Source organism: Henckelia pumila, chromosome 4 (genome assembly GCF_033568475.1).
Source record: "Henckelia pumila isolate YLH828 chromosome 4, ASM3356847v2, whole genome shotgun sequence".
NCBI classification, from domain to species: domain Eukaryota; kingdom Viridiplantae; phylum Streptophyta; class Magnoliopsida; order Lamiales; family Gesneriaceae; genus Henckelia; species Henckelia pumila.
The window spans coordinates 9363021-9387980 of NC_133123.1; the positions used below are offsets into that span (position 1 = coordinate 9363021).

The 24960-nt window shown below is 34.9% G+C and overlaps 1 protein-coding gene across 1 annotated transcript; it reads left to right on the top strand.

Moving 5' to 3' along the window:
- The first annotated feature begins 5560 nt into the window (after window positions 1-5560).
- LOC140866598 (myosin-6-like) lies at window positions 5561-23225 on the top strand. The gene is made up of 39 exons (XM_073271624.1): window positions 5561-5976; window positions 7064-7195; window positions 7347-7490; window positions 7854-7999; window positions 8085-8241; window positions 8331-8389; window positions 8477-8636; window positions 9767-9916; window positions 9989-10125; window positions 10221-10367; window positions 10450-10551; window positions 10716-10773; window positions 10877-10978; window positions 12616-12653; window positions 12772-12898; window positions 12990-13160; window positions 13245-13376; window positions 13529-13638; window positions 14479-14539; window positions 14894-15071; window positions 15186-15391; window positions 16155-16274; window positions 16629-16727; window positions 16889-17101; window positions 17193-17332; window positions 17484-17595; window positions 17682-17702; window positions 17797-17880; window positions 18374-18544; window positions 19293-19436; window positions 19581-19766; window positions 21029-21160; window positions 21230-21300; window positions 21386-21485; window positions 21706-21762; window positions 21892-21948; window positions 22127-22207; window positions 22338-22420; window positions 22494-23225. Exons 1-39 carry the CDS (start codon window positions 5974-5976, stop codon window positions 22603-22605), a joined length of 4503 nt encoding a protein of 1500 aa, XP_073127725.1. The 5' UTR covers window positions 5561-5973; the 3' UTR covers window positions 22606-23225.
- The last annotated feature ends 1735 nt before the right edge of the window (window positions 23226-24960 follow it).

The following is a 24960-nucleotide window of genomic DNA, read 5'->3' on the forward strand; positions in this document are numbered from 1 at the left end:
TGACTTTTTAGTATTTTTAAAATTCCCTTAATTTAATATTTCGGGATTTTTATTTTAGTATCAGATTTTTAAGTATTAGTTGGAGCTTTTTAACTTATATATTTTAGTATTAAAACCATTATTAATATTTAATTATCCTAAAACATATTTTAATTAAAAATTTAAAACCCCAAAACCTAATCTACCCAAACCACCCGATCACTCACCTTATTCAGCCGTCACTCCATCTCCTCCATCTTCATCTTCTTCATCTAGCAATCCTCGAGAACTCCATAGCTCGGTTTTGAAGGGATGTTCATCGTTCATCGTCCCGGGAAACGTTCTACGCAATTCGTTCTTTGAATTCATCGGTGAAAGGCATGATTCTTTCCCTTCTTTTTCGTGCCATATCTGTTTTAGGCGTGTGTGTGGGTGAACATCAGAGTTTTATTTAAAATTTTTCAGAAAACAAATCGATGTTTGTTGTAGGCGCACGGCTTTGATTGTTTTGATGGACATGCTCACGTTTTTTTTATTCCTCCATGCATGGTACGATTGCTGGTAGGGGTTCAGAAGGCGTGGTGCGTGGCCTGGACTCGAGTGGCTTGAGTGGTTCGAGCCAAACGAGCCCAGAAAACCACCATGTGCAGATCGGCCCCTTAGTTGACAGATTAGGGTTTAGCGGAAGGGGTGAGTGTGCGGTCATGCAGGGCAGGCAGGGGTCTGGTGGGTGCATAGGTTAGGACCGGCAGGACCCTGTGAAGGTCCTGCCGGCGGCGACCGGCCAGTGGGGGCCGGGCTGGAGCGGCAGCAGCCCTGGAAGGGCTGCTGCACGCAGCCGAGGGCAGCAGGGGAGAGGAAGCTTCGGGTTGTCGGGTTTTAGGGTTCAGCAGGGTCCGGGTCGGGTTGTGGGGCTTGGGTCGGGTCAGTAGGTTAGTGGGTCGAGTTAAGTTGGTCCGGGTCCGGGTTTGGTGCGCCGGGCTCGAGTCTTTTTAATTTTAAAGTATTTTATGAATTAATTGGTTTTTGGACCAATTAATTTGAAATAAAATTATTTGGGCTCCCAAATAATTTTATTTGGATTTTTAAAATTTTAATTAATTTAGTCCATTAATTTTATGGGCTTTTGAGCCCATAAAAGTTATTGGGCCAGTCTTTGGGCTTTTGGGCCCATTGGGCCAGTTTAAGTTGTTTTTGGGTCTAGAATGCTTTTATGTGCTTTAAATTATTTAATTGGGCTTAGAATAATTTTTATTGGGCTTAAGTATGTTATTGGGCCAGTTTCAGTGTTAATGGGCCAGATTTAAGTAAATAGGCTTGAGTGTTAGGGCCAGCAGTCCAGGACCATCCATGAAAAAATTGCATGTGTCCTGATTATATATTTAATTATTTTCATGCATTGAAGTTATTTTAATATTTATATGTTAGTAAGAAATTTAAATTAAATATATATGAAGGACACACATTTTAATTAAGTACATGCATTCATGGAATAATTTTATGCATAATTAAATGTTTAAGGTTGAGTAATAATAATATATTTTATGTTGGAAGTTGAAGTAGTGTGACAATTTAAGGGGGATTCGTCCCCATATGTGACCTATTGAAGGGCAGTTTACTGCCAATTTAAGAGGTGATTCGTCACCGCCACGTACGTTGGTTTCCACGCTGATCAGTATTTAATGTATGATTTAAGGTTACACTACGGATACAACCATGCGATGTTAGAAAATAATTGCTCAACAATGTTTATGTATTATGTTATTTAAGTTAAGTTAAGTTATGTTATGCTATGAAATTTTCAAGCATGCTCATTCATGTATATGTATGTATTAGTATTTAATTGTTTTAAATTATTTTAAACCCTTGTTATGGTAGCATGTTGGGCCTCTAGGCTCACTACACTGGTATGGTGCAGGTGAGTACGTTGAGGATGAGGTTGTACCCACCGGAGGCGAGGATGTATGAGCGGGCATGCAGTGACCCCGTGACCGTGATAGATGTCTGAGTCACATTTATGTTTTATTTATGTCAGCATGTTACATTTTATATTATTTTTTTCAGTGGTTGTGAGTTTTGAATATTTTATTGAATATTGTCAGTGCATGCAAATTTTAATCATTTTATTTATGTAGTATTTTTAATTAAATGTTTGACTCAGATATTTATTTTATTTTAAAGAATGCATTTTTATTTAAGTATTTAATCATTTATTTATTTATTTATTTTTAAATCTTTTTATTCTGTGCATGTATGTATGGGCATATATGTACATATTTTATTTAGTAAGTATATATATAAAAAAATTCCGCATATTTATTTATTAATTATAGAGTTAGGGTCGTTTCACATTCCTTGGCTCATTTTGTTTTTTCTTCCCAATCCCCGTCTATGTGGTACATGGGAATTTTTCCTTTTTGTTGATAAACCTTGTAATTCATGACCTTATTCTTCCTCAATAAGATTTACAAGTTTTATCCTAAAAAAAAAAATATTTACAGAGAATCAATCGATTTATTTTTTATTTTTATTTTTATTTATTTATTTTTAAAAAACAATCGATTTCACTAATAATAAGTAAAAAAATGCACACCGATGAAAAAGTGGGCTCGGATGAGACATTTTCTTTATACTCCAAACTACATAACAAGCTTCAATGTATCAAAATGTCAAATCTTTGTTTTGGGGAACATATATATAATGCAAATTTCAAAATTCAGAACAAAAATACTTAGGATAACCACCAAATTATAGTAGCTTTTGTGAACTATTTTATCAATACTACAAAAAAATTGGGGTTCTCTTGGTTGGGAAATCAATTTTTTAAATTTCATTTAGAAAAGATATTCGAGACAAAAAGTAAAAATACAAATTTTGTGGGTTTTGAACAATATGCATATGAAAAAACTAGAGGCATATTGTCTTTGCTTTTAGGAATTAGAGTTGAAAACTTTTCTTTTTCACTATTAAAGTTGTGATTATCGTATTTATGACTTGTCATATGTGAGCATATTTGTTATTTTAGACAAACTATTAATCTCATCAATGCTAGACATATGTTTGTAATAAATTTTTAGATTCTAGTTATTATTTTTTAGGACTGACCTTATTTTTAAGGGTTTTTAAGTTTTCAATCCCCGCATGTCAATTTGTAAAAGGAGAAATCTATGTTTAAAAAATCTGTTTTTTTTTTCTTTTGCTTTTTTATTGGGTGTGACAAAAATTTTCGGTTTGATTGGTTAAATTTATATATGTTGACGTTTTGTTTACTCAATAAAACTTACACATTTTATCCGTAAAAAAATTCCTAAATCTATCACTGTTTTATACTATTTTTATCGATGCATTTCAAATCAATCGGCTTAGATGGCCGTTGCATTGAAATATATAACAAGATAGGAAAAATATTTATTTCACCAAAAATTTTAAAAATAAAGTCAAACAAACTTGTAAATTTTGTCTATTGACCATTTAAAAACTCCAATTTGTAAAATATAACATATATTCAATTAACCGTTCTCATTGACCGCGTCAGAAGGGGATGGAAAGTCAACCGCCCAAATTTTGACCCCAACCGTTAAAATTTCATCTTATCCAACGGCTAAAACCGGCTACGAACATTTACAGTCGTTTTCCACCGTGCGATCAGCAGTGTAGAAATAGCCGTTATCATTCGGCATAACATAACCGTGGATTTCATTTGTGGGCCCTAGATAAGGAGGTGACAATTGACTGGACAAATTTGCCCATGGGCACGCCAGTTTATTACATTAATTAATAGCACATAAGAAATGTTTTTTTTTATGTTAATATGATGTCATTGAAGTGGAATGTTACGAATTTGACTTTATTTTAAGGGTGTGTTTACTTGACCTGATAGTCATATGATGAGTTTGTAATCCAATCTCATTCATTTTTCACTTTCAAAAAATCAATTTTTCTCAAATTTTAAGGCACGTTATTCAACTCTTATTTCATGAGATATTTCATCCTTAATTACATGAGGAATAACATATCCTAAACAGTTAATCAATTTTAACTATTTTAAAACAATACATATTTATATACCCAATAATTTTGATACGTGAAAATGACTTAATTGTGAATTAATAATAATTTACAATATTAAAAAATAATCAAATCCAAATTATATATGAATAAACAAAATTAAACATAAGATTATTTAACATAGATGGAAGGTAAAACTGTAATCCGTCCATCAATCATTGTCTCAATACCAAAATTAATAACTCAAAGTAAACATGTTATTGTTTATCCATCATTATTCCACATCCTTCAAAATCATTTTAATAGTCCTAGTATGATTTATCACATGTAATCTCATCTCACTAAGTAAACGCAGCTTAAAAGTAATTATTATCATTATAATTTCATATTTTTTAAACATCTTATTACCATTTATATTATGATAAAGAATGATATAATTATTTTGGGATTAAATGAAAATTTAGGGTAGATGATAAAAAAATATCGAATAGAGGAATAAGTTGAGATTCACATAGAAGCTTATATACTTTGACTGAATATTATCACAATGGCGACTTCATCAGCATACTGAGATGGATGCGATACAGTCTCAACAACATACTAGCATATGTTTCTAGAATAACACGAGTCCAATTGTTCTCGGATGTCAACATTATCCATTCGCTAATAGTTTTTGCAACAAAAGCCGAGAAAACTCCGCCAACGAAGGAGTCTCGAGCTTTTACACAATCCCTTGATCGTTACGAGTAACCACACCCACACCAACTTGTTGCGCATTTGGAACCATATCAAACATTGATCTTAACAAATCCAGATGAGGGCGATTAAGTTGAATGAGTGATCTTAAGTGATACAGTTAGTCGACAAGCAAAAAATTGCTAATGTAGAAAAACACGTCTTTGGATGTCAACATCCATCACTGAAAAATAAGATGATACTTATCCAACCAAATGCTCACACAAACCATTTCAAAGTTGCCAAGCTCCACAAATGTTTACCCCTTAAAATGTGATAATATCGGCCATGATGCAAATGCTAACGCTAACTTTTTTTTTTATCCATAACAATGGCATATAACATGAATATTATACTTCGAGGCGGAAATCAATTTCATGTACAATAAAAAGTGTGAATAGTTGATATATCTAAATTTGTTAACATTATAAAATACAAATGATCTTCACCTATATATAAAATTATATATTCGGTCATGTTACTTTAGATTGAATTAATGTATTTACGATGATGAATTTCAAAATCTCTGTATTATTTGAATGGATAAATAAACACAACTCACACTCGATCGAACTCTTTTGTATTTATTTATCGTCAGTTGTTATTTCTGTTATTTGTTTATTTGTGGTATTATTATTAGTTTTTTTCCCTAAAACTTAAAAATCATAATTATAATTAAGTGATAGAGGTTTTCATAACGGACATGTTCACATTTGTAAATACACTAATTAGAAGGGGCAATAAAGTCCATCGCATTCCCACATCAGCGTTTACGCTTTCTTCTGTTGGTGGCTTCGCAGTTTGACGTTTTTTTTTTTTCCCGAACCAACAAGAAACCGATACATAACGAGCAAAACCAAAGGAGAATAAAATATCACAGAGAAAATCACCATCTGCTCCTCAAGGAAAGGAAATCCCATTTCAGAGGAGGGATTTTGGTTTCTTCCGGTCCCTCTTTTTATATACATTCACATATACAAAGGAGAGATATATGTTACAATCTCCCGCGACGATATCCATGTGCTTCTGAGTTATTTTTTACATATTGCAGCAGTTCTTGGTATATTTGGAGGAGTTAATAGGTAGCGGAAGGGAAAGATTCTGTATTTTGGGGGTGAAGCATTGAGTTCCGGGCACAAATATTGTGGTTGATGATACGTGACGTTTATTGGGATGGGTTTTTCATGGGTTTTCTGGGACTGGTAACTTGAAGAAAACTATTGCGGAGTTTGACTGGTGCTTATCTCGGACATGGTATGCGCTTGGGTTTATCTTTTTTGAGTTTTATCTGTTGGATGTTATCTAATGGTTTGTTCAGTGTTTAAATTTAGATATCACGTTTAAGTGTAATTTTAATTTATTTCCTAATTAAAAGCTCTTCCGTATCGATTTGGATTTTGGTGGGATTCTTTATTAGTGTCGGGTACTTTGACTTTCGTTCTTTTGAAGTTTTACGGGGGTTTTTTTTTTCTCCGTGAAAAAATTTTGAGCTTGCAGCGCTGGACACTACATCAGTTACATCACGACAAGCGAAAATGGTGGGTTAATTAAAACTTTGTTTTTTCACGATATGGTATGTTTTAATTTAATTTAATGTTTCAAGATCACAAGTACTGAGTAGTAATATAGCTCCGTGGCTTTGGAAAATTTGAAATGCGTTCGATGAACTGGAAGGAAGATATGGAATTCCATTTAAAAATTGGAAGGAGTTTACAGAGAAATCTTTCTTGGCACAGGTGTCTATGATTAAATAAAAAAAAATCTTAACGAAGGGAATCGTGTGATTACAAGTGCATGCACTATTCAATAACGTCTGCGTGAACAACTAACATCATGTGTTCAGATGTTTTTTAATTTATTTTTTAATACAGTGTAATTTATGTTGTGTGTTTATAATTAGGAAGACTTGGCAAATTTGTTCTGTTCGAGTCAATTTGAATTTTGATTTTGTTTGTTATTCATGTATACGTGTGCAGGTGTTGGGTTATTTTGAGATTTGAAGTGCGACTCACTAATTTCAAAATGATAACAAGAACTTCAAAGTTAATGATGTGAAGTAAAATATTTTCAAGGGTTTGGAAAGTTTATGTTTTATTATGGCGGATGTTGTTTCCTTGTCCTTCCATTTGGTATTTAAATTTGTTATATTGCTGGAGCCTGGAGGCTTGTTTTGCTGCTTCTAGATGTATCTTATAGGCTATGAAGTGTTTGAGTATCTCTATCCAATTTCTCTGTCACAGACTGCATTACATGCAGTTATAAGAACCCCGGGATCTGTACATTATACTGTTTAGATTGTTTTATAGCTATTTACAAAATCACAACTCCCCTTGCCTTGCAGGCTGTTTCAGTCAGTACAGCAGCGGTGGGATCTCATGTATGGGTAGGGGATCCTGAGCTAGCTTGGATAGACGGGGAAGTTGTAGAAGTTACTGGCCAAGAAATTAAAGTTACCTGTACATCAGGGAAGATAGTAAGCATCTCTTGTGCTACCTTCTTTTTGCTGAAAATGTTATTATCTTGTTGCTGACAAACTTGTATTTTGCTTTAAATTACATATTTACTTTTATGGTGACTGCTCTCTTATTTGGTGCTCATGATTATTTATTCATCTTTATTTGTAGGTTGTAGCCAATGTAGCGAACGTATATCCAAAAGATCCAGAGGCTCCTCCTTGTGGTGTGGATGATATGACAAAACTTGCTTATCTGCACGAGCCAGGCGTTCTACAGAATTTGAGGAGCCGATATGATATGAATGAAATATATGTGAGTAATTCTAGGGGATTATATATTTTTTTTTGTCTGTTCCTGACCATACGATTAAACTACTCCAGTGGTTCTGTTTTAGTATTATTTATCGTTTCTATGGTACGCTTCTGTTTTCTTTTACAGAGCATCTCTTTAATTTGCAAAATAATTTGTCGTCGCATATATTTTTCTTGTCATTTTTGTGACACGACCTCAGAAGCTTAGTAGCTTATACTGATTATGATGAGGTTCTTCTAGATACATCCCAAATAATACTTTCTTCATTTCAATAAATGAACAAAAACGTTATTTTTACAGTTGATATTTCACAAATCTGTTCATTTCATTTTTATGAAGCTAAATGGCAGGTGGTTTTTGCAGACCTTTACAGGCAACATATTGATAGCTGTGAACCCTTTCCAACGGTTAACCCACCTATACAGCAATCATATGATGGAACAATACAAAGGAATGGCTCTTGGAGAGCTGAGTCCTCACCCTTTTGCTATTGCAGATGCTGCTTATAGGCAAAATTATGCATTCTTCTAGATGTATGTTTAAGTACCTGATCTTTTGGAATGTTTTTTTTAGCAGTTTTACTTCTGAATTCAGGCAAATGATTAATGAGGGTATAAGCCAGTCAATTTTGGTTAGTGGAGAAAGCGGAGCTGGTAAAACTGAAAGCACTAAGATGCTAATGAGTTATTTCGCACATATGGGAGGAAGAGCTGCAGCTGAGGGGCGGAGTGTGGAGCAGCAAGTACTTGAGGTCTGGCCCTCCAAAAAACAGAAAAGTTTTCATTATATTATGCCTTTCATGTTCTTCCTTTCCATGTGAACCCCTCTCCATTTTTGCAGTCAAATCCTGTTCTGGAAGCCTTTGGTAATGCAAAGACCATGAGAAACAACAATTCAAGGCCAGTCATCTTTTGTTTCAAATGCCTTTTGAGTCGTGGTTAGGATTTATTTTTAAAACAGATTTTCTTCCAACATTTTGATTTCAGCCGCTTTGGAAAATTTGTGGAGATTCAGTTTAATGATAGCGGTAGGATTTCTGGTGCGGCAATCAGAACGTATTTGCTAGAAAGGTCACGTGTTTGCCAAGTATCTGATCCTGAAAGGAACTATCACTGTTTTTATATGCTTTGTGCTGCACCGGCTGAGGTAATGTGTTATTTCTGTGGATTAATTGTTTTTAATTCTATCAGGTACCAGCTCAACTTAATATCTAGCATCACGGAGGCTCTAGAAACTTGTCGAAACAAAGGGGAATATAATTAGCACATTATGCCTTTTCAAAAAACGTAGACACCCTTCAAATTATGCAAAAATGCTTCTACGTTCTAACCAAATTCTCCAAAGACCAAACTTTTGATTTATTAGTTTGATATGTTGACAGTAATTACAGATGGCTCATTGCTTCCCGCAGACAGCCAAGGAAACTTTTGCTCTTTTGTAATTTTTCCCAACGCTATACTTAAATATGGTGCATGACTGAAATCATTCATCTGACATCCAGTACCACAATTCACAAGGGACCACAGTTATTAGAACATGAGGTGCTCTAAGGCTCACAGGTTTCACCGGGTCCAGTTCAGACGCAAAGTGTTGCATGCACTTAATTGAAGTGGGCGATCTAAAAGATGATTTTCGAGAATATAAGCAAAGTTCATCACACATGACCTATAATTTTACTAACTATTAAAAATAAAATATTAGTCAATTGGTCTATAAATAGAAAGAATGACTATTTTATTGTATTTCATCTATAGATTAATTATCCTGGAATGAAAAGGTGCATTTGAAAGGTGACCTGATTCTTTAAAGTGCATCACAGCTTGGACTTCATGGATGACACACGCACTTTATGGAAGGACTTCACCTTAGCTTGTGTAATATGATCTTTGGGATTGTTAACTTCCGTCTTTGTTCTGGGAAACATTTTTCTCTAGTGAATTTAGTAGTATTTGTAGCAGTTCCGTGTCTTTTCATCATTTAGACCCATCTTCTAAGCAGTGCATTACAGTTAATATTGTTTTCTCAGTTGCATTCACTGGCAAGAAAGTCTGCAAATATGGAATGATATATATGCATATATCCCGTTGTGGGATTGAGGAATGCCATGTCCGCTTCTTGAATCTTGAGTTCATTTTTTTGCCTTGCTTCTAGAAGTTCAAGAAAATTAGTAGTTGTCAATTGCTGTTTTTTATATTTGTCATTTCTTACAACATTTTTTTGCTTGAATTACATTAATTTGACGTGCAATTCTCATGCTTTCTTACACTTTCTAATAGGATATTGAAAAGTTCAAATTGGGAAATCCTAGGATGTTTCATTATTTGAACCAATCTAATTGTTATGAATTGGATGGAATTGACGATTCAAAAGACTATCGCTCCACAAGGAGGGCCATGGATGTTGTTGGCATTAGTTCTGATGAGCAGGTATAAATATTTTGATGCTGTCTGCCTTTGAATTGATCAGTTCAAATTTTTCCATAAGATTTGTCTTCGCAGGATGCAATTTTCCAAGTCCTGGCAGCGATTCTTCACTTGGGTAATATTGAGTTTGCCAAGGAGACCGAGAGTGATGCTTCCCAACCAAAGAACAACCAGTCTCGATTTCATTTGAAAACTGCCGCTGAACTTTTAATGTAGGAATAATCTTAATGTGTGCATATCACCAGAAACATATTGCTGATAATTTACAGATAACCAAAAAGATGTCCACTTAACAGTTGTAGTACAGGTGTGATGAGAATTCTCTTGAAGACTCTTTGTGCAAACGTGTCATTGTTACTCGTGATGAAGCCATAACAAAAAGTCTTGATCCAGATGCTGCAGCTGTCAGTAGGGACGCTTTAGCTAAAACTCTCTATTCACGATTGTTTGATTGGTTGGTCAAGTAAAATTGTAACTTTGGATAAAATCTTGATTACTGAATACTTTTTACTCAGCTGTTGTTGCTTCTTTGTCAGGCTCGTGAACAAGATCAACAATTCCATCGGTCAAGATCCTGATTCAAAATTCTTGATTGGGGTGCTAGATATTTATGGATTTGAGAGTTTCAAGACAAACAGGTGCTTAACTGGTATGCTTGATTTCATTGTTTACAGCGTCTATTATTCAGCAGAAGACCGCATAACACTCTGTTATCATCTGTTAGTGGCTTGTGGCCTCAAATGCTTTATTTTCATCATTATTTTTTTATGCTAAATTTCTTATTATTAACACGCTTCTGCAGTTTTGAGCAATTTTGTATTAATTTGACAAATGAGAAACTACAACAACATTTTAATCAGGTGTGCATTTGATGGTTACATGGTCATTATTTGTCAAATTCTTCTCTTCAATGATAAATTTAAACGGAAATTGGATGCGAAGCTGAGCATATTCTTTGTATAGCATGTTTTCAAGATGGAACAAGAAGAGTATACAAAAGAAGAAATTGATTGGAGTTACATAGAGTTTGTTGATAATCAAGATATTCTTGATCTCATTGAAAAGGTTTGAGCTTTTGATGCTTCTTACCAAATTTGTGATTGTCTTGCTTATCACGTGTCTCAAGTTTGACTTTCCTATCACAGTATAAAGTTGGTTGCAATGCATATTGTTGTTTGATGCTCACTTATGCTTGCCCCATTCTTGTTCCTGCCTTACCCAGTTTGCCAGTTATCTGTTCTACTAGTGTACTCGGAAACCATAGAAAACGTGCATATTCCCTTAGTTCTGGGGCTGTCGCTTCATAAATAATGTTTTGCTACATATTTCAATTGTGAATCTCCGTCCCTCTGTGTGTGGGTGGGTGGGTGTCCGTGTAGCATCTTACTCTTTCTTATGAGCTACACAAAATTCTGTGATCTATATTTAGAGTAGTTCTTATAAGTAGTAAACTAGAGCTGTGAACATGGTGGGTGACATTAAGCTCAAAATGTTCAGGACTTACCCATTTATGTTATTCCATTGTACGTGGAAAAACTGTAACCATTTGATATTGATATTCAGTCTGCTACACTTGTTTGACAATCTTGCCAAGAACTGAAGTCAGCAAGATATCTGGCGTGGGTTGCATCAGGCATTTGTATAGCATAGATTTATGAAGAAAGATATTCATATTCTCTCTACTATAGCCAGAATGTGTTACTTGTAGGTAGTGGGGTCAAAGAAGATACAGAGGCAAAAATTAATTTGGTTTGGCATATTTAAGCATGACCTTAGGGATTTGGGAGTTGCCGAGGTTTTAATTTCAAACATTTGATGTAGTCAACCCAACTATGTTGAGAGAGTAAGGCTTGGATGATGATGATGATGATCATGGTCGTATTTGTTTTCAGAACATGTGCATGCATGGAAAAAAATATATTGTACTTTACCAGTAACTTGACACATGTTTCGGTATGGACATGTTTACAGATAAGAAGTATCATGGCGTTTTTTTGCTGTGCATAAATTTTTTAACTAATTGATATGTTGTAGTATGAACCGTAGCGCGGTTTTCTCATTCTGTTATGGTTGAAGTTTGTAAATCGTGAACATGGGTAGTTGGTTCTTCAACTCTCCACCCTGAGCATTTTGTGTAGTCAATCTATAACCTTCTGGAAATCTTTTAATTAAGTTCTAAATCATTAAAAAGGTTGATGTTTTGTATTAATTTAAAGCTATGCTTTTTTAGCACCATTTCTTTATCCTTGTTGCTCGTCATCTTTTTATGAATCGTGCAGATTCAGGATAGTGTTTCTATAGGATTTTATGAATGAATCCTCTTCTATGTTTTTGCTTGATGACATAGAAATCAGTGAAGAGTGAGTAGTTGTGGAATATTCACCTCTGTATTGTTGTTTATATGTTTTATAAGAAGTTTGGTGTCTGTTATTCATTTGTAAGTTTTCAGTTGCATTATGTATATCTTTGTGATCTTCATAGTCATTTATGTAGATATGAATGATGTGAATCATGTGATGTATTCGTAATCATGGTCAAACATTACCTGACGCTTGCCTTGTAAAGTTCATCCCCATTTTGCATTGTAAACAAACTGCTTACTGTTAACTCTGTGAGTTTTACAAACTGTGAATGGTGTTCCGTGTTTGATCATGAATGTACTCCTTATGAATAAATTTCTAATTCATTATATACTGTTTCAGAAACCTGGTGGTATCATTGCTCTTATTGATGAGGCTTGGTATGTATATACTCTATTTTTTTTATATGTACATACTATATATTATCTTATTAATGGAATCAGAAGCTATGGAAATAGCATCGTGCATTAAGTTCTCACAGTTCCTCTTTTCTTTTAGTATGTTTCCGAAATCCACGCACGAGACTTTAGCTCAAAAACTGTCTCAGAAATTCAAAGATCATAAGCGCTTTATCAAGCCTAGGTTGTCGCGAACTGACTTCACCATTTGTCATTATGCTGGCAATGTATGTACCCATCAGTGAGTTCAGAATATTTTGCACAAAAACCAGTAATTACTTAGATGCAAGGTTCATGACATGTCCACACTGATTCCAGGTCACTTATCAGACAGAATTGTTTTTGGATAAGAACAAAGATTATGTCATTGCCGAGCATCAGTCGCTTCTTAGTGCTTCTAATTGTTCATTTGTTTCTGGCCTATTCCCACCGTTACCTGAGGATTCTTCCAAATCATCAAAGTTTTCATCGATCGGTTCTCGATTTAAGGTTCATTTATCTATGTATTTAATTATTGAATAGTAACTTTTTTTACTTGTGTCCATTTTCAACACCACAACTTGTAATATACAGCAACAACTGCAAGCTTTGGTTGAGACGCTTAGTGCAACAGAGCCACATTACATTCGCTGTGTGAAGCCTAATAATCTTCTGAAGCCTTACATATTTGAAAATTCTAATGTACTACAGCAACTTCGTTGTGGGGTGAGTTTTAGTATCTCTTATTGGTGCTTTTCAGCAGCATAACAGTTAGTCAATGACAGTCGGCACAGGCATCTTCGTCACCATAATCATCATATTTTCCTCCACTCGATTTCTATGTTTCAAGCATTCTGAAATTAGTACACTGTCTTCAGGGAGTAATGGAGGCGATCAGGATCAGTTGTGCTGGATATCCCACTCGAAAAACTTTTGATGAATTTTTTAATCGTTTTAAAATCCTTGAGCCTTCTGTATCAAACGAAAGGTAATTTTAGCTACCATTATTACTGTTTTATAAGTGTCTTATAGATATTGCGAGCAGAATACATTTACATCCAATTTACCATTATATAAATTTTTTCTTTTAAATTACTGTATGAAATCCTGTAAATAGGATGATTACATGGATGTGGTGGAATTTCTCAGATCAAATTGTTTGCATGCATCTCAAAATCTTTACTGGCACTCTTGCATTTTTGTAATGCTTACTGTTATAGCATAATTAAGAAGTGTTTTGGAGAGTTTCTAGGAAAATTTTGTTAAGGAAAAACTGAGAAGTGCTTTCTAGAAACTCTCTCAATCACTATCTTAGTTCAGATTTTAGTGACAGCTGACTTTCTTTTTTAGAATTCTTGCTTGCATCCTTAAATGACAGTTTCTGGAACACTCTCTGAGAGATGGATCTATTTCACTCTCATCTCTGAGCTCACTCTAATTTTCTCCTTTTGGGATTGGATTGCTGAGATTTTATTGTAATTATTTCTATTTTAAATTAAAAAAATAAAAAAGCTATTCAACTTTTATGTTATACCCTAACCCAGTAAACTATATCTTTCAATTTAAAATGCCCCCACAAACTTTTAGAAAAATTAAATAACCCAATTTACTCCATGGCATGACATTTATCTTAAAAAACATCTTCTTCAAAAACTAAACTAAATATACATTTCATATGACAATAGAAATTTTAGAAAACATATTTCTGAAAGCCCCAGAAATGAGACCCGAACATGAGCAGATTTTTTTAATAATGTTTCCAGTAAGTTTCTTTGATTGCATGATGACTTTCACCCTGAATTTTTGAGTGTCCTTGTGCTTTTGATAGTTATGATGAGGTCACAGCGTGTCGAATACTTCTGGAGAAGGTTGGCCTTGAAGGTTCTCAGGTACTTCATGTGTTTCTGGATTAGGCATATAAGATTGCATGTAAATACTGAGGCTTTTGCATTGATTTTATGGGGATATATATTATAGAGTGGTCATTGCACATGCTCAGAGGAAATAAAAATTTCCTTAACATGCTCATTTAGACAACTTGTTCAAAATCTCGTTGTATGGTGACAACTTGTTCCAACTATGTGGCTTATGCTCGCAGAATATTAAAATAGAGTTCAGACTGTCTGTACAGCCCCATAGGGACTCTATTCTTGAAATACCAATTTTGTTGAATTTTTTTATTGTTTCCATTACATGTATCAAAGGCTGAGCAAAAGTTTTGCTGATCACATCTCATTTCACAGATAGGGAAAACAAAAGTGTTTCTCCGAGCTGGTCAGATGGCAGAACTAGATTCTCGCCGGACTCAGGTCCTTGGAAGATCAGCGTGCATTATACAGAGAAAAGTTGTTTCATATTTGGCCCGTAAGAATTTCATCTTATTGTGTAATGCAGCCGTACAAATTCAGGCTCTGTGTAGAGGTATCTGTCGATGTCTGATGTGGTCTTTATGTTTTTACTAAGTTAATAATCTAGATTTACTCCGAAGTAATACTAGTTCCTTGGGTCTATGTATTATTTTTACTGAGCTATCAGGACAAGTCGCACGCGCATTTTATGAGCTTAGGAGGAGAGAAACTGCAACTTTGATGATCCAGAAAGCCGTACGCATGTTTATGGCCAGAAAATCTTATCAACTATTGTGCTCCTCTACCATTCTAATTCAAGTGGGAATGCGGGCGATGGTTGCTCGTGATGAGCTTCGACTTAGAAAGAAAACTAGTGCTGCTATAACCATCCAGGTGACATTCTTGCAGAAACAAGTTGCAATTGATACATGGATCCTTTCTTTCCACTCGGTTATGAGGATCTGCATAACCATGATTTCTTATTTTACTGATCTACTCTAGCTTTTCTTTTGGAATGACAATGGGTCAGGTCTGCCATGACCTGAGACCTGACTTGTTTAAAATTTGGAAGACTGTAGCTGACACAACCCATTTAAATCTAAAACTCATACCCTCCCCGACCCGAACACGAAGTCATCAAATGATTTCAATTTTTTGGCAATTATTTATACCCTTAAACAAAATAGTTTATAAAAAATTAAACAAAATAATTCAAGTCTGGAAACCAATATCCGTTTGGTTGGACCATGCCCGCCCCAAAAGGATTTGGTTTAGGTCGGATACCCTTAATCTCTTACCCATCGACCAATTGTCATCCCTACTTTTCGTAGGCTCAAATCTATTGATTAGATATAATGATTGAGAATTTTTATCCGCCTCTGCCTTAGTGGAAGTTCATGAGAAAAACAGTGAATTTGGGAGAAGTTCGCATTGATTTATTCTTGATATAAAACTATGAAAAATACACAGCTTTTGTTAATTTTCTGAATATTAAAAGGTACGTAAACTGAAATTGATATATTTTCCAACTGTTAAACTTCTGTTTACTTGTCAGTCTGATTTATCTTTTTCTACAAACCAAAATTTTTTGTTCATTGTATGGTCTTAAACTGCTGTTTGCTAATTAATGGTCCCTCTGTGATGGCATTGATTCCAGAGTCATTGGCAAGGATACTTGAGTCGCCGCCGATACATTAGGTTGAAGATTGCAGCAATTGCTACTCAATGTGCCTGGAGAGCAAGAATTGCTCGTAGAGAACTGCGAAAGCTTAAATTGGTGAGACTTATCTCTAATGGTACCAACTTACAAATTGATGCGTGTCATACCAAGTTTGCTGCTTGTAGATAAAAACGGTCACTAATTAGTTTGGCATTTTTACTTTCCTTAACAATAAACTATCTGCTCAGTTAGTTATTCATAGTTTGTTTTATAGCTCTCAGCTTGCAGCTAACCGGTGTCTGTTGCGCCATTCTATGATTTTAATATATATTTTTTCCTGAATAACTCAACTTTTGAATTTGTAAGTGCCTAAGTGCCCAAATTTGTTTACGGTGCACTTATCAATTTGTTTTGTTAGCTTTGAAAAGAGGACGACTAATAAAAAATAAGATTTTCCTTGGTCTGTGTCAGGCTGCAAAGGAAACAGGTGCACTTCAAGAAGCGAAAAGCAAGTTAGAAAAGCAAGTTGAAGAATTAACCTGGAGATTGCAGTTGGAGAGACGAATGAGGGTAACGGTTTCGTTTTATATTACACTTGAAATTTCATATATTCTTAATGTGGAAATTTGGTTTGGCTGGTGCATCTTTTTCTTTACAAGATATGACCATGGGAGAGCAAGACGATGATCTTTTATCTCATGACCCTAGATTTTTGAATCTGTTATCTTTAGGCTGACATTGAGGAGGCAAAAAATCTGGAAACTGAAAAATTACAATCTGCAATAGAGGAAATGAAGTTGCAGTTCCTAGAAACTAAAGAATTTTATATCAAGGAACTGGAAGTGGCAAAGATGGTGGCTGAGCCTGTTCCGGTTCAGCAAGAGGTCCCCGTGTTTGATCATGAATTGGTTAATCAGCTAACGGCTGAAAATGAGAAGCTGAAGGTGAATTCATGAGATCAGGTTTATTGTGCCTTGGTGTTATTATTTTTGCAATTTCTAATGGATAATTGGATACTCTAAATTGTTTGTGCAGTCTTTAGTTATTTCACTGGAAAACAAGATAGACGAAACAGAGAAAAGGTTTGAGGAAACAAGCAAGATCAGTGAGGAACGACTGAAGCAAAATTTGGAGGCAGAGTCAAAGATTATTCAGTTAAAGATTGAAATGCAAAGGTTGCTACTTTAGCAGCTTCTGAAAAAAAAAAAATTTGGGCATTTATTGCCATTTTTTTAAAATTAGTTTCTGAATGTCCCTGACCCCAGATTCATTTCCTTCACTTCTATTGACCAAGACTCATCATAGCCATCACTTAAAATTATATAGGCTAGAAGAGAAACTTTCAGATATAGAAGTTGAAGACTATATTCTCCAACAGCAAGCTTTGACAAATTCTCCAACTGGGAAAATTTCCGGGCATCTGGCTCAAACAGTTCAGGTTAGGAGCCAATTGAACATCTGTCTAGTTTCTCGCTTTTGAATTTACTGTAGGTTGGTTCTCATCTTTGTGCTTTCATTTTGCAGCCTGTGGAGAACGGTATACATGTAAGTGAACTGTATAAATAGCACCTCTTGTTTGTACATTTTGTTAGATAAGACATAATGTTACATCAACTATCATGGCAAGAAATTGATACAGGAACCCCAAAGTCCAACACCCACCAAGAAATTTGGGAGTGAATCTGATAATAAGACGAGGAGATCCAACATCGAAACGCAACGTGTATGTTAATGAGTTAGCTATCTTCTTTTTGTTCCTGTTTTATCATTTAACCTGCTTCAGAACGTGCTCAACTTGAAATGAGTGAGCATCCTGGTTTGACAAAATTTGGGGGATATATGTGAGATTCTAGGCAAAGCATTTTCATCTGTGCTTCAAAATGAAAAGTTTTGTAGTGCCTAGAGTTAATCCGTCATGCACTTTTCAAGTTCTAAACCTCGGAATATGAATTTAGGTATTAACCTGCTTGAACTTGTACGACTATCAAGTTTTGTTGCAAATAGTAGCCAGTGTTGTTTTCATGTCTATAGTTGGTTTCCCGGGATGTAGTTCTTGGATTTGAGTGACACCAGTTTCTTTTGTGAGCAATTGTTTTAAAATGTTTCATGGTGGCAGTGTTTGGTATTTTTGTCCTCCCTTGTGAATGATTGGAATATCTGGTCCACGTAACAACATTTGGACAAGTTTATTTATAATTTCTGAAATGTTTTCCCAGGAAAATGTGGATGCTCTCTTCAAGTGCATCGCAGAAAATCTTGGGTTCAGTGAAGGAAAACCAGTAGCTGCTTTTACAATTTACAAATGTCTCATCCACTGGAAATCCTTTGAAGCTGAAAGAACTAGTGTATTTGATCGGCTCATTCAGTATGTAGGATCTGAAATAGAGGTATGCCATTCGGAAATATATTGATTGGGTATGCTGTTTCTAACAGCAATCTCCACCACTGACAACTAATTTGTAATTTAAATTTTGACTGCTCTCTAAGCATTCTGCAATCCGTGATTTTATTTTGTATTTGACAATTTGATGAAGAAAAAGATACAGTGCATATAGTTGGTCTTTCAACTAAATTTTTTTCAGAAATGATTTTATGAGAAAAGTGAAACAGTACAAGGATTGGTAGAAAAATTATAGAGAAACAGTAATCATGGAATGACATTGTGAATAGCTGAGTTTTTTTTTCAAAGGTTTAAAGTTGGAACATTTTTGTCCAGACATCAGCTGGGTTTTAATCGAACACTGAGTCTGACTGGTATAAATGATCTCGTTTCTCTGTGATTCATTACATTAATTTATTTTTCTCTTCAGTTGATAAAATAGTAACTGTATGATTTCTGAAGCACATGCTTAGCCTTTCTTTGGGATTGTAGATGCCCTGAAAATGTATTCATAAACAGAAGGGGGGCTGGTGTTTTCTAAAGATGCTGATTTGTATTTTCATTGTCACGAATTCTCCATCTATATCTTATGTACCAGAAAGCAAATTTAACCAAATAGATGCTAAAATGTCTCAACAGTGTCCTGTTGTCACCAATTGATTCAAATGCTTTGTTATTCTGGATTGAAGTAGGTCACCATCATTTTGTTTCGCCGCTAACCTAGTGAATATTGGTGGTTTAATATCTCGTTTCAGGAGCAGGCGAACAACGATCATATGGCTTACTGGCTTTCCAACACATCTATTCTTCTTTTTTTACTTCAGCAAACACTAAAAGCTACAAGTTCAACTCCACGAAAATCACCCCAGCCTACGTCATTTTTCGGAAGGATGGCCCAGGTATAAAGATCTTCAGCATTATCATTGAATGTCTCTTTCCTGAAAAATGTTGGAGAAAGATATGCCATGCCCTCTCAAAAATTTTCTTACCAAAATATGGTTACGCACCAAAATGCCAGCAGAGATGATTTGGTAACATTTCAGGGTTTTCGGTCGTCTCCTTCTGCCAATCTTTCAGTAGCTGGACTTGATGGGGTGTCCCAAGTTGAGGCCAAGTATCCAGCTTTGCTTTTCAAGCAGCAATTGACTGCTTATGTTGAAAAGATCTATGGAATTATTCGAGACAATACTAAGAAAGAATTGGCTTCTCTCGTTTCTTTGTGCATCCAGGTTGAAGCATCTTCTTCTTTTTGGGAAACATTTTCCTAGGAATTGTTTACCTATGGGGATTACTTTTTGCAGATTATCTCTCGTTAGTATTTGCCTTTGTTAAGAAATAGACTTGGACCTAACTCAAACTCAAAAGCTAGCTCAAGGGGGAGAGTTGTCTTTGTGTATATTAAAGACTCTCAGATATTTACCCAACCGATGTGGGACACAAAATACACCAACACACCCCTCTCACGTCCAGGAATGAAACGACGAGAGCGTGGAGACATTAACGGGTGGCCCAACTATGAGATGTGTGATCCAATTATAGGCAGTCCAACACATACGGCGAGTCTGGGCTCTGATGCCATGTTAAAAAATGAAACTTAGACCTAACGCACCCCAAAAGCTAGCTCAAGGGGGGAGGAGTTGCTCTTGTCTATATTAAGGGCTTCCAGGATATTTACCCAACCGATGTGGGCCAGAAATTAACACACCAACACACCCCTCTCACGCTCAGGAATGAAACGACTGGAGCGTGGATATATTAACGGGTGGACCCAATTATGGGCAGTCCAACACATAACGGTGGAACCTGGGCCAGGGTCGGAACCTGGTCTCTGATACCAATGAAACTTGGACCTAACTCAACTCAATAGCTAGCTCAAGGAGGGAGGGTTGCCTAAGCCCATATATTAGGCTCATAAGATATTTATCCAACCGATGCGGGACACAATTAACACACCAACAACCTTTTATGTTTTATACGCCCTTGCTTGTGAAACATGGGCGAGATGTTTTTATTTTAGCTACCTTTGTCTCATTCATGTGAATTTGGAACTCCCCCTCCGTCATATTTTCCGAAATTTTGGATCATAAAATTTTGTTTTAAAATGCTCTGATTGAATACGAGACGGATAATGTTTCCGCGTGAAATCGGACAATAACATTTCGGGGCAGCTTTTACTTGTATATTTTTTTTATTAAATCTCCTTCCACTTATAGATAAATATCTCTCATCCATGGGAGAATGAAAATATGTTCATCTATACGACAAACTTGCTTCTTGTCTTTGAGAAAATAGAAATCAATTCGAAAACGCTGTTTGGTTTAGAAAGTGAAAGTCGTTTTCGTAAATCTATCTAGAATATTCCTCTAGGATCATTTACTCATTTACTTCTTTTTTCATGACCTCTGTCTGCTTGACAAGAGTTTTATTTGGAACAATTTCTCTTTTCGTGTGCTGATGATTGGTTTTCCAAATTTCAATGTATTACTTTCAGGCATCCAGAACATCGAGAGGAAACTCTTTTCGATCTTTTAATCGATCATTCAACAACAGTTCTCGGATAAGTCATTGGCAAAGCGTCATTGAGAGCCTAGATAGTCTTCTGAGTACACTGAAAGAGAACTTTGTAAAGTAGACATGACTATAAATTGCTGTGAGATGTCTGCTCTTTATCTTATGTAACTTGTTGTTTCAGGTTCCTCCAGTACTTGCCCAGAAAATCTTCTCCCAAATTTTTTCTTATATAAACGTGCAGCTATTTAATAGGTACTTCTTATTCATTTTCTGATAGTGTTCTGTTTTTATATGCCACTGGGCTTACTCTTGTAGTTTTCTTCACTTTTTTCTGCAGCCTTCTCCTCCGTAGGGAGTGCTGCTCATTTAGCAATGGGGAATATGTAAAAGCAGGCTTAGCTGAGCTAGAACTTTGGTGCGGGCATGCACAAGAAGAGGTAGACTTTGACTATTTGACTGGTATAATTAAGCCTTATTTTCATTGCTAACACTTTCCCCATGAGACCATGTGATCCAATGTTAAATTTTCCGTATGGTTGCTATCAACGTGTATCTTCAAATACCAGGATAAAAGTTTAATTGCTACTTTCTTTCTATAAGTCCGTTTAATATTTACGAATTCATCTTTAGATTGCATAACTAGGCGTCGTGTTACAGTATGCAGGCTCATCATGGGATGGATTAAAACATGTACGACAGGCTGTAGGATTTCTGGTACAATCTCTTGTCCTTTGGTTGTTAACTTTAACTCCTCATCGAATGACCTAACATTTTTGAAATATCCTCACATACCGAAACATGTTTTTAAGGAAAGTTGGACTAAACATCTAAATTCATGCTCAGGTCATACACCAGAAATCTAGAATAACTTACGACGATCTCACAACTGATCTCTGCCCTGTAAGACTGTCTCGATGTTTGGGTTCCTTTTTCTTCCATTGTCTTTATTTTGGATCTATCATCAGTTTCTGTTTACTTTTATCATTTTCCCTTGTCACACTTCTTTTCTATATTTTTCTATATGAGAAATTTACAATCAGCACTATAAGTTTATTTATTCATTGTCATCTTTTTACAGATACTAAGCATCCAACAGCTTTATAGAATCTGTACGCTTTATTGGGATGATAACTATAACACACCTAGTGTGTCTCCAGATGTAAGTTTCATTAGTCCTTGTTCTTCTTCTACTTTTTCATGTATCTAATCGTAGTTGACCACGATTTAAATATTGATTGCTCTGATTACTTCAACAAGTGTGTTCCCCACTTTGCATTGATTCTCACCAGGTAATTTCCAGTATGAAGATACAAATGACAGAGGAGTCTAATGAAGCTGATAGCAACTCGTTCTTGTTGGATGACAATTCAAGGTAACCACAGAAAGCTCTGTTAAGAGCGTAAAAAATAAAATGCCTGAATCAATCAACTTGTTTGTTTTTGCAGCATCCCCTTCTCAGTTGATGATATTAACAATTGTCTCCAAGATTCAAATTTCAGAGGCGTAAAGCCTGCCGCGGAACTTCTTGGAAATCCAGCCTTCGAATTTTTGCAATAACAAAGGCTATGGCTTCCAAGCCTTCAAATGCTCATACAATACTTAGACTTAGCAAATGTTCATCTCCAGTTAATATAATGTATATCCACCTCGGTTCTTTTTTACTAGTATCTCGTAGCCACCCCAAATGTATTTTACATAGAATGGTAAGTGCCTAGGTTTACTCATGTAGATGGATGGGGTGGCTGGTTTTATGCAAATAGTCAAGGTTTCTTCCCTATCACTAGGACCAAGTCGTCACGGTGTTTTTATCCTCAACCACCGAAAGAGAGATTCTTCGAGAGCAGCTGTTGATGACTTGTATAAACAAAGAAACATTTTTATGCAAGTGCTGGAAATTTGGCTGTGAATTCTTCAGTTTATTTAGCGGTCTGTATCTGCATGGGTTCTGAAAGCTTGCATAATGTTCATGTCTTTCTTACTTTCCATGCAGGCGACGAAAGTTTTGGCCTGTTTCATGCCAGAGAAGAAATTAGTTGTGTTTCACAACTCTTCTCGGTTCTTATTTTCCATGGTAGGCATTCAGAATCGAGTGGACGAAAATTGAAATAATATTTTTGTTGTTTGCATATTATTTTCGATGTAAAATTTTTGTATTCCGCCAGGGGGTGGAAATCATAATTGGCCCCATAAGTTATTGAAAAAATCAGTAAAAATTTAATGTCTGCTTGAATTGAAATTGGGGTGATTTGATCCTTCTAGTAATCGATCAGTCTATGATCTCAGTCCACTACTATTTGTTCTTTTCTTCAATTTGAAATAATTTTCATCGGAGTGTTGACGTAACATCAAATATATCAGTAATGTTCATCGTCACCTCAGTTGTATAAGGCAACCATACACGCCCTAATAAAACAAATATATGAGATGAAATGGCTCTTGTAGTTTTCTGATAAATAATATGATTTATTTAATCCACAACAAACATCCAATTTTATTTCCATTTATGTCATTATCGCCAAATAAATTAGTAATAAGTTGGAGCTGATCAATAGATGATAATTAATATTAGACTGAAAGGATCATGCTAAGGTTCCAAGAAAACAATGGGCCTACCCAATGATGTGAATGGAGATTTTTTTTTCGTAATTAAATAATTTATTATCGTAGCTAGCTAGATCTCTGATTCTGATTCATGTGAAATTAATAATCGTTATATTTGATTAGTTGAATAAATCATCAAATATTGGAATTTTTTTTCATTTTTATATATACCATATTGGAATGAACAGTGGCAGTACTGTCGAAATATATGAGTAATTAATATTAAATATTTAGAATTTTAAATGGTAAAACTTATTCTAAAAAATTATATATAAAATATGACAATATCGCTTCATGTTTAGATGCGATGAGTGTGCATGTCTGTGTCTATAAATTAATTAAGGTCATTAAAAAGATTGAATTGATTGAAGTTGTTGATAAAAAATAAACAAATAATTAGGTAAAACAAAATGGTGGGAAATTAGATATTTTAAAGGATTTGCAAGGAAATCTTGCATGGGACCCTATGCTAATCAAAATTCGGTTCCATACCAATCATTTTTATTAGTATAATATGCGAAGAATCTCATTTTTTTTAAAAAAATAAATTTGCTCGCATGCATGGAAATTCGATTGATTGTACCCTGCATAATGCGATTTTCGCATGTTTTTATTCATTTACACAAAAATTTTTACAGTGTTTTATGAATCATTTTATAAGATGAATATTTGATTCGATAAATTTATTTTTATTTTAAAAATATTAATTTTATATACACGATATCTATGGATCGAAATGATCCTTCTCAACTATATCGATAGGTTACTAATTTGTTTATGATAAAATTTTGATTTCTAATTTTTGGATTTTACCAACTCTTTCATTCCATACACACACGTATATGTATACTTAAATATGTACATGATTGGATTGGTGAACTCTATACGCGCGCACACACATATAGTTTTTTTAAAATATAAAATTATATATATATGCTATCAATTAATTTAGAGTATTGGTTTGCTTATTTTCATTTTTCTATATAAATCATGATATGATGTTGAAAATTGATGACGTGTCACTAAAATTTTTTGATGTGGTGTCGGTCACTGTTGACTTGTCCGATGTAATGTTAGCACTTTGATGAAAAATGATTAAAATCTAAAAAAATACAAATTAATTGATTGATTAAACTTTGAATTGACTGATAATATGATAAAAATTGACAACAATTTTGTGACTAATCAATCAGTCCCAAGTATTTATTTATGATCGGGACAACCTTGCATTACCTTAAAGTGCATCATGGGAGCGCAAGAAACTAATCTGCCAAATATATAAAGCTTCAATATATTTTTTTAATGCATAAA

Coding starts and splice junctions, on each gene's coding strand:
- LOC140866598 (XM_073271624.1), top strand. Junction 10,552..10,715: donor GAGAGTTTCAAGACAAACAG/GTGCTTAACTGG, acceptor ACGCTTCTGCAG/TTTTGAGCAATTTTGTATTA. Junction 19,767..21,028: donor TCGTTTCTTTGTGCATCCAG/GTTGAAGCATCT, acceptor TATTACTTTCAG/GCATCCAGAACATCGAGAGG.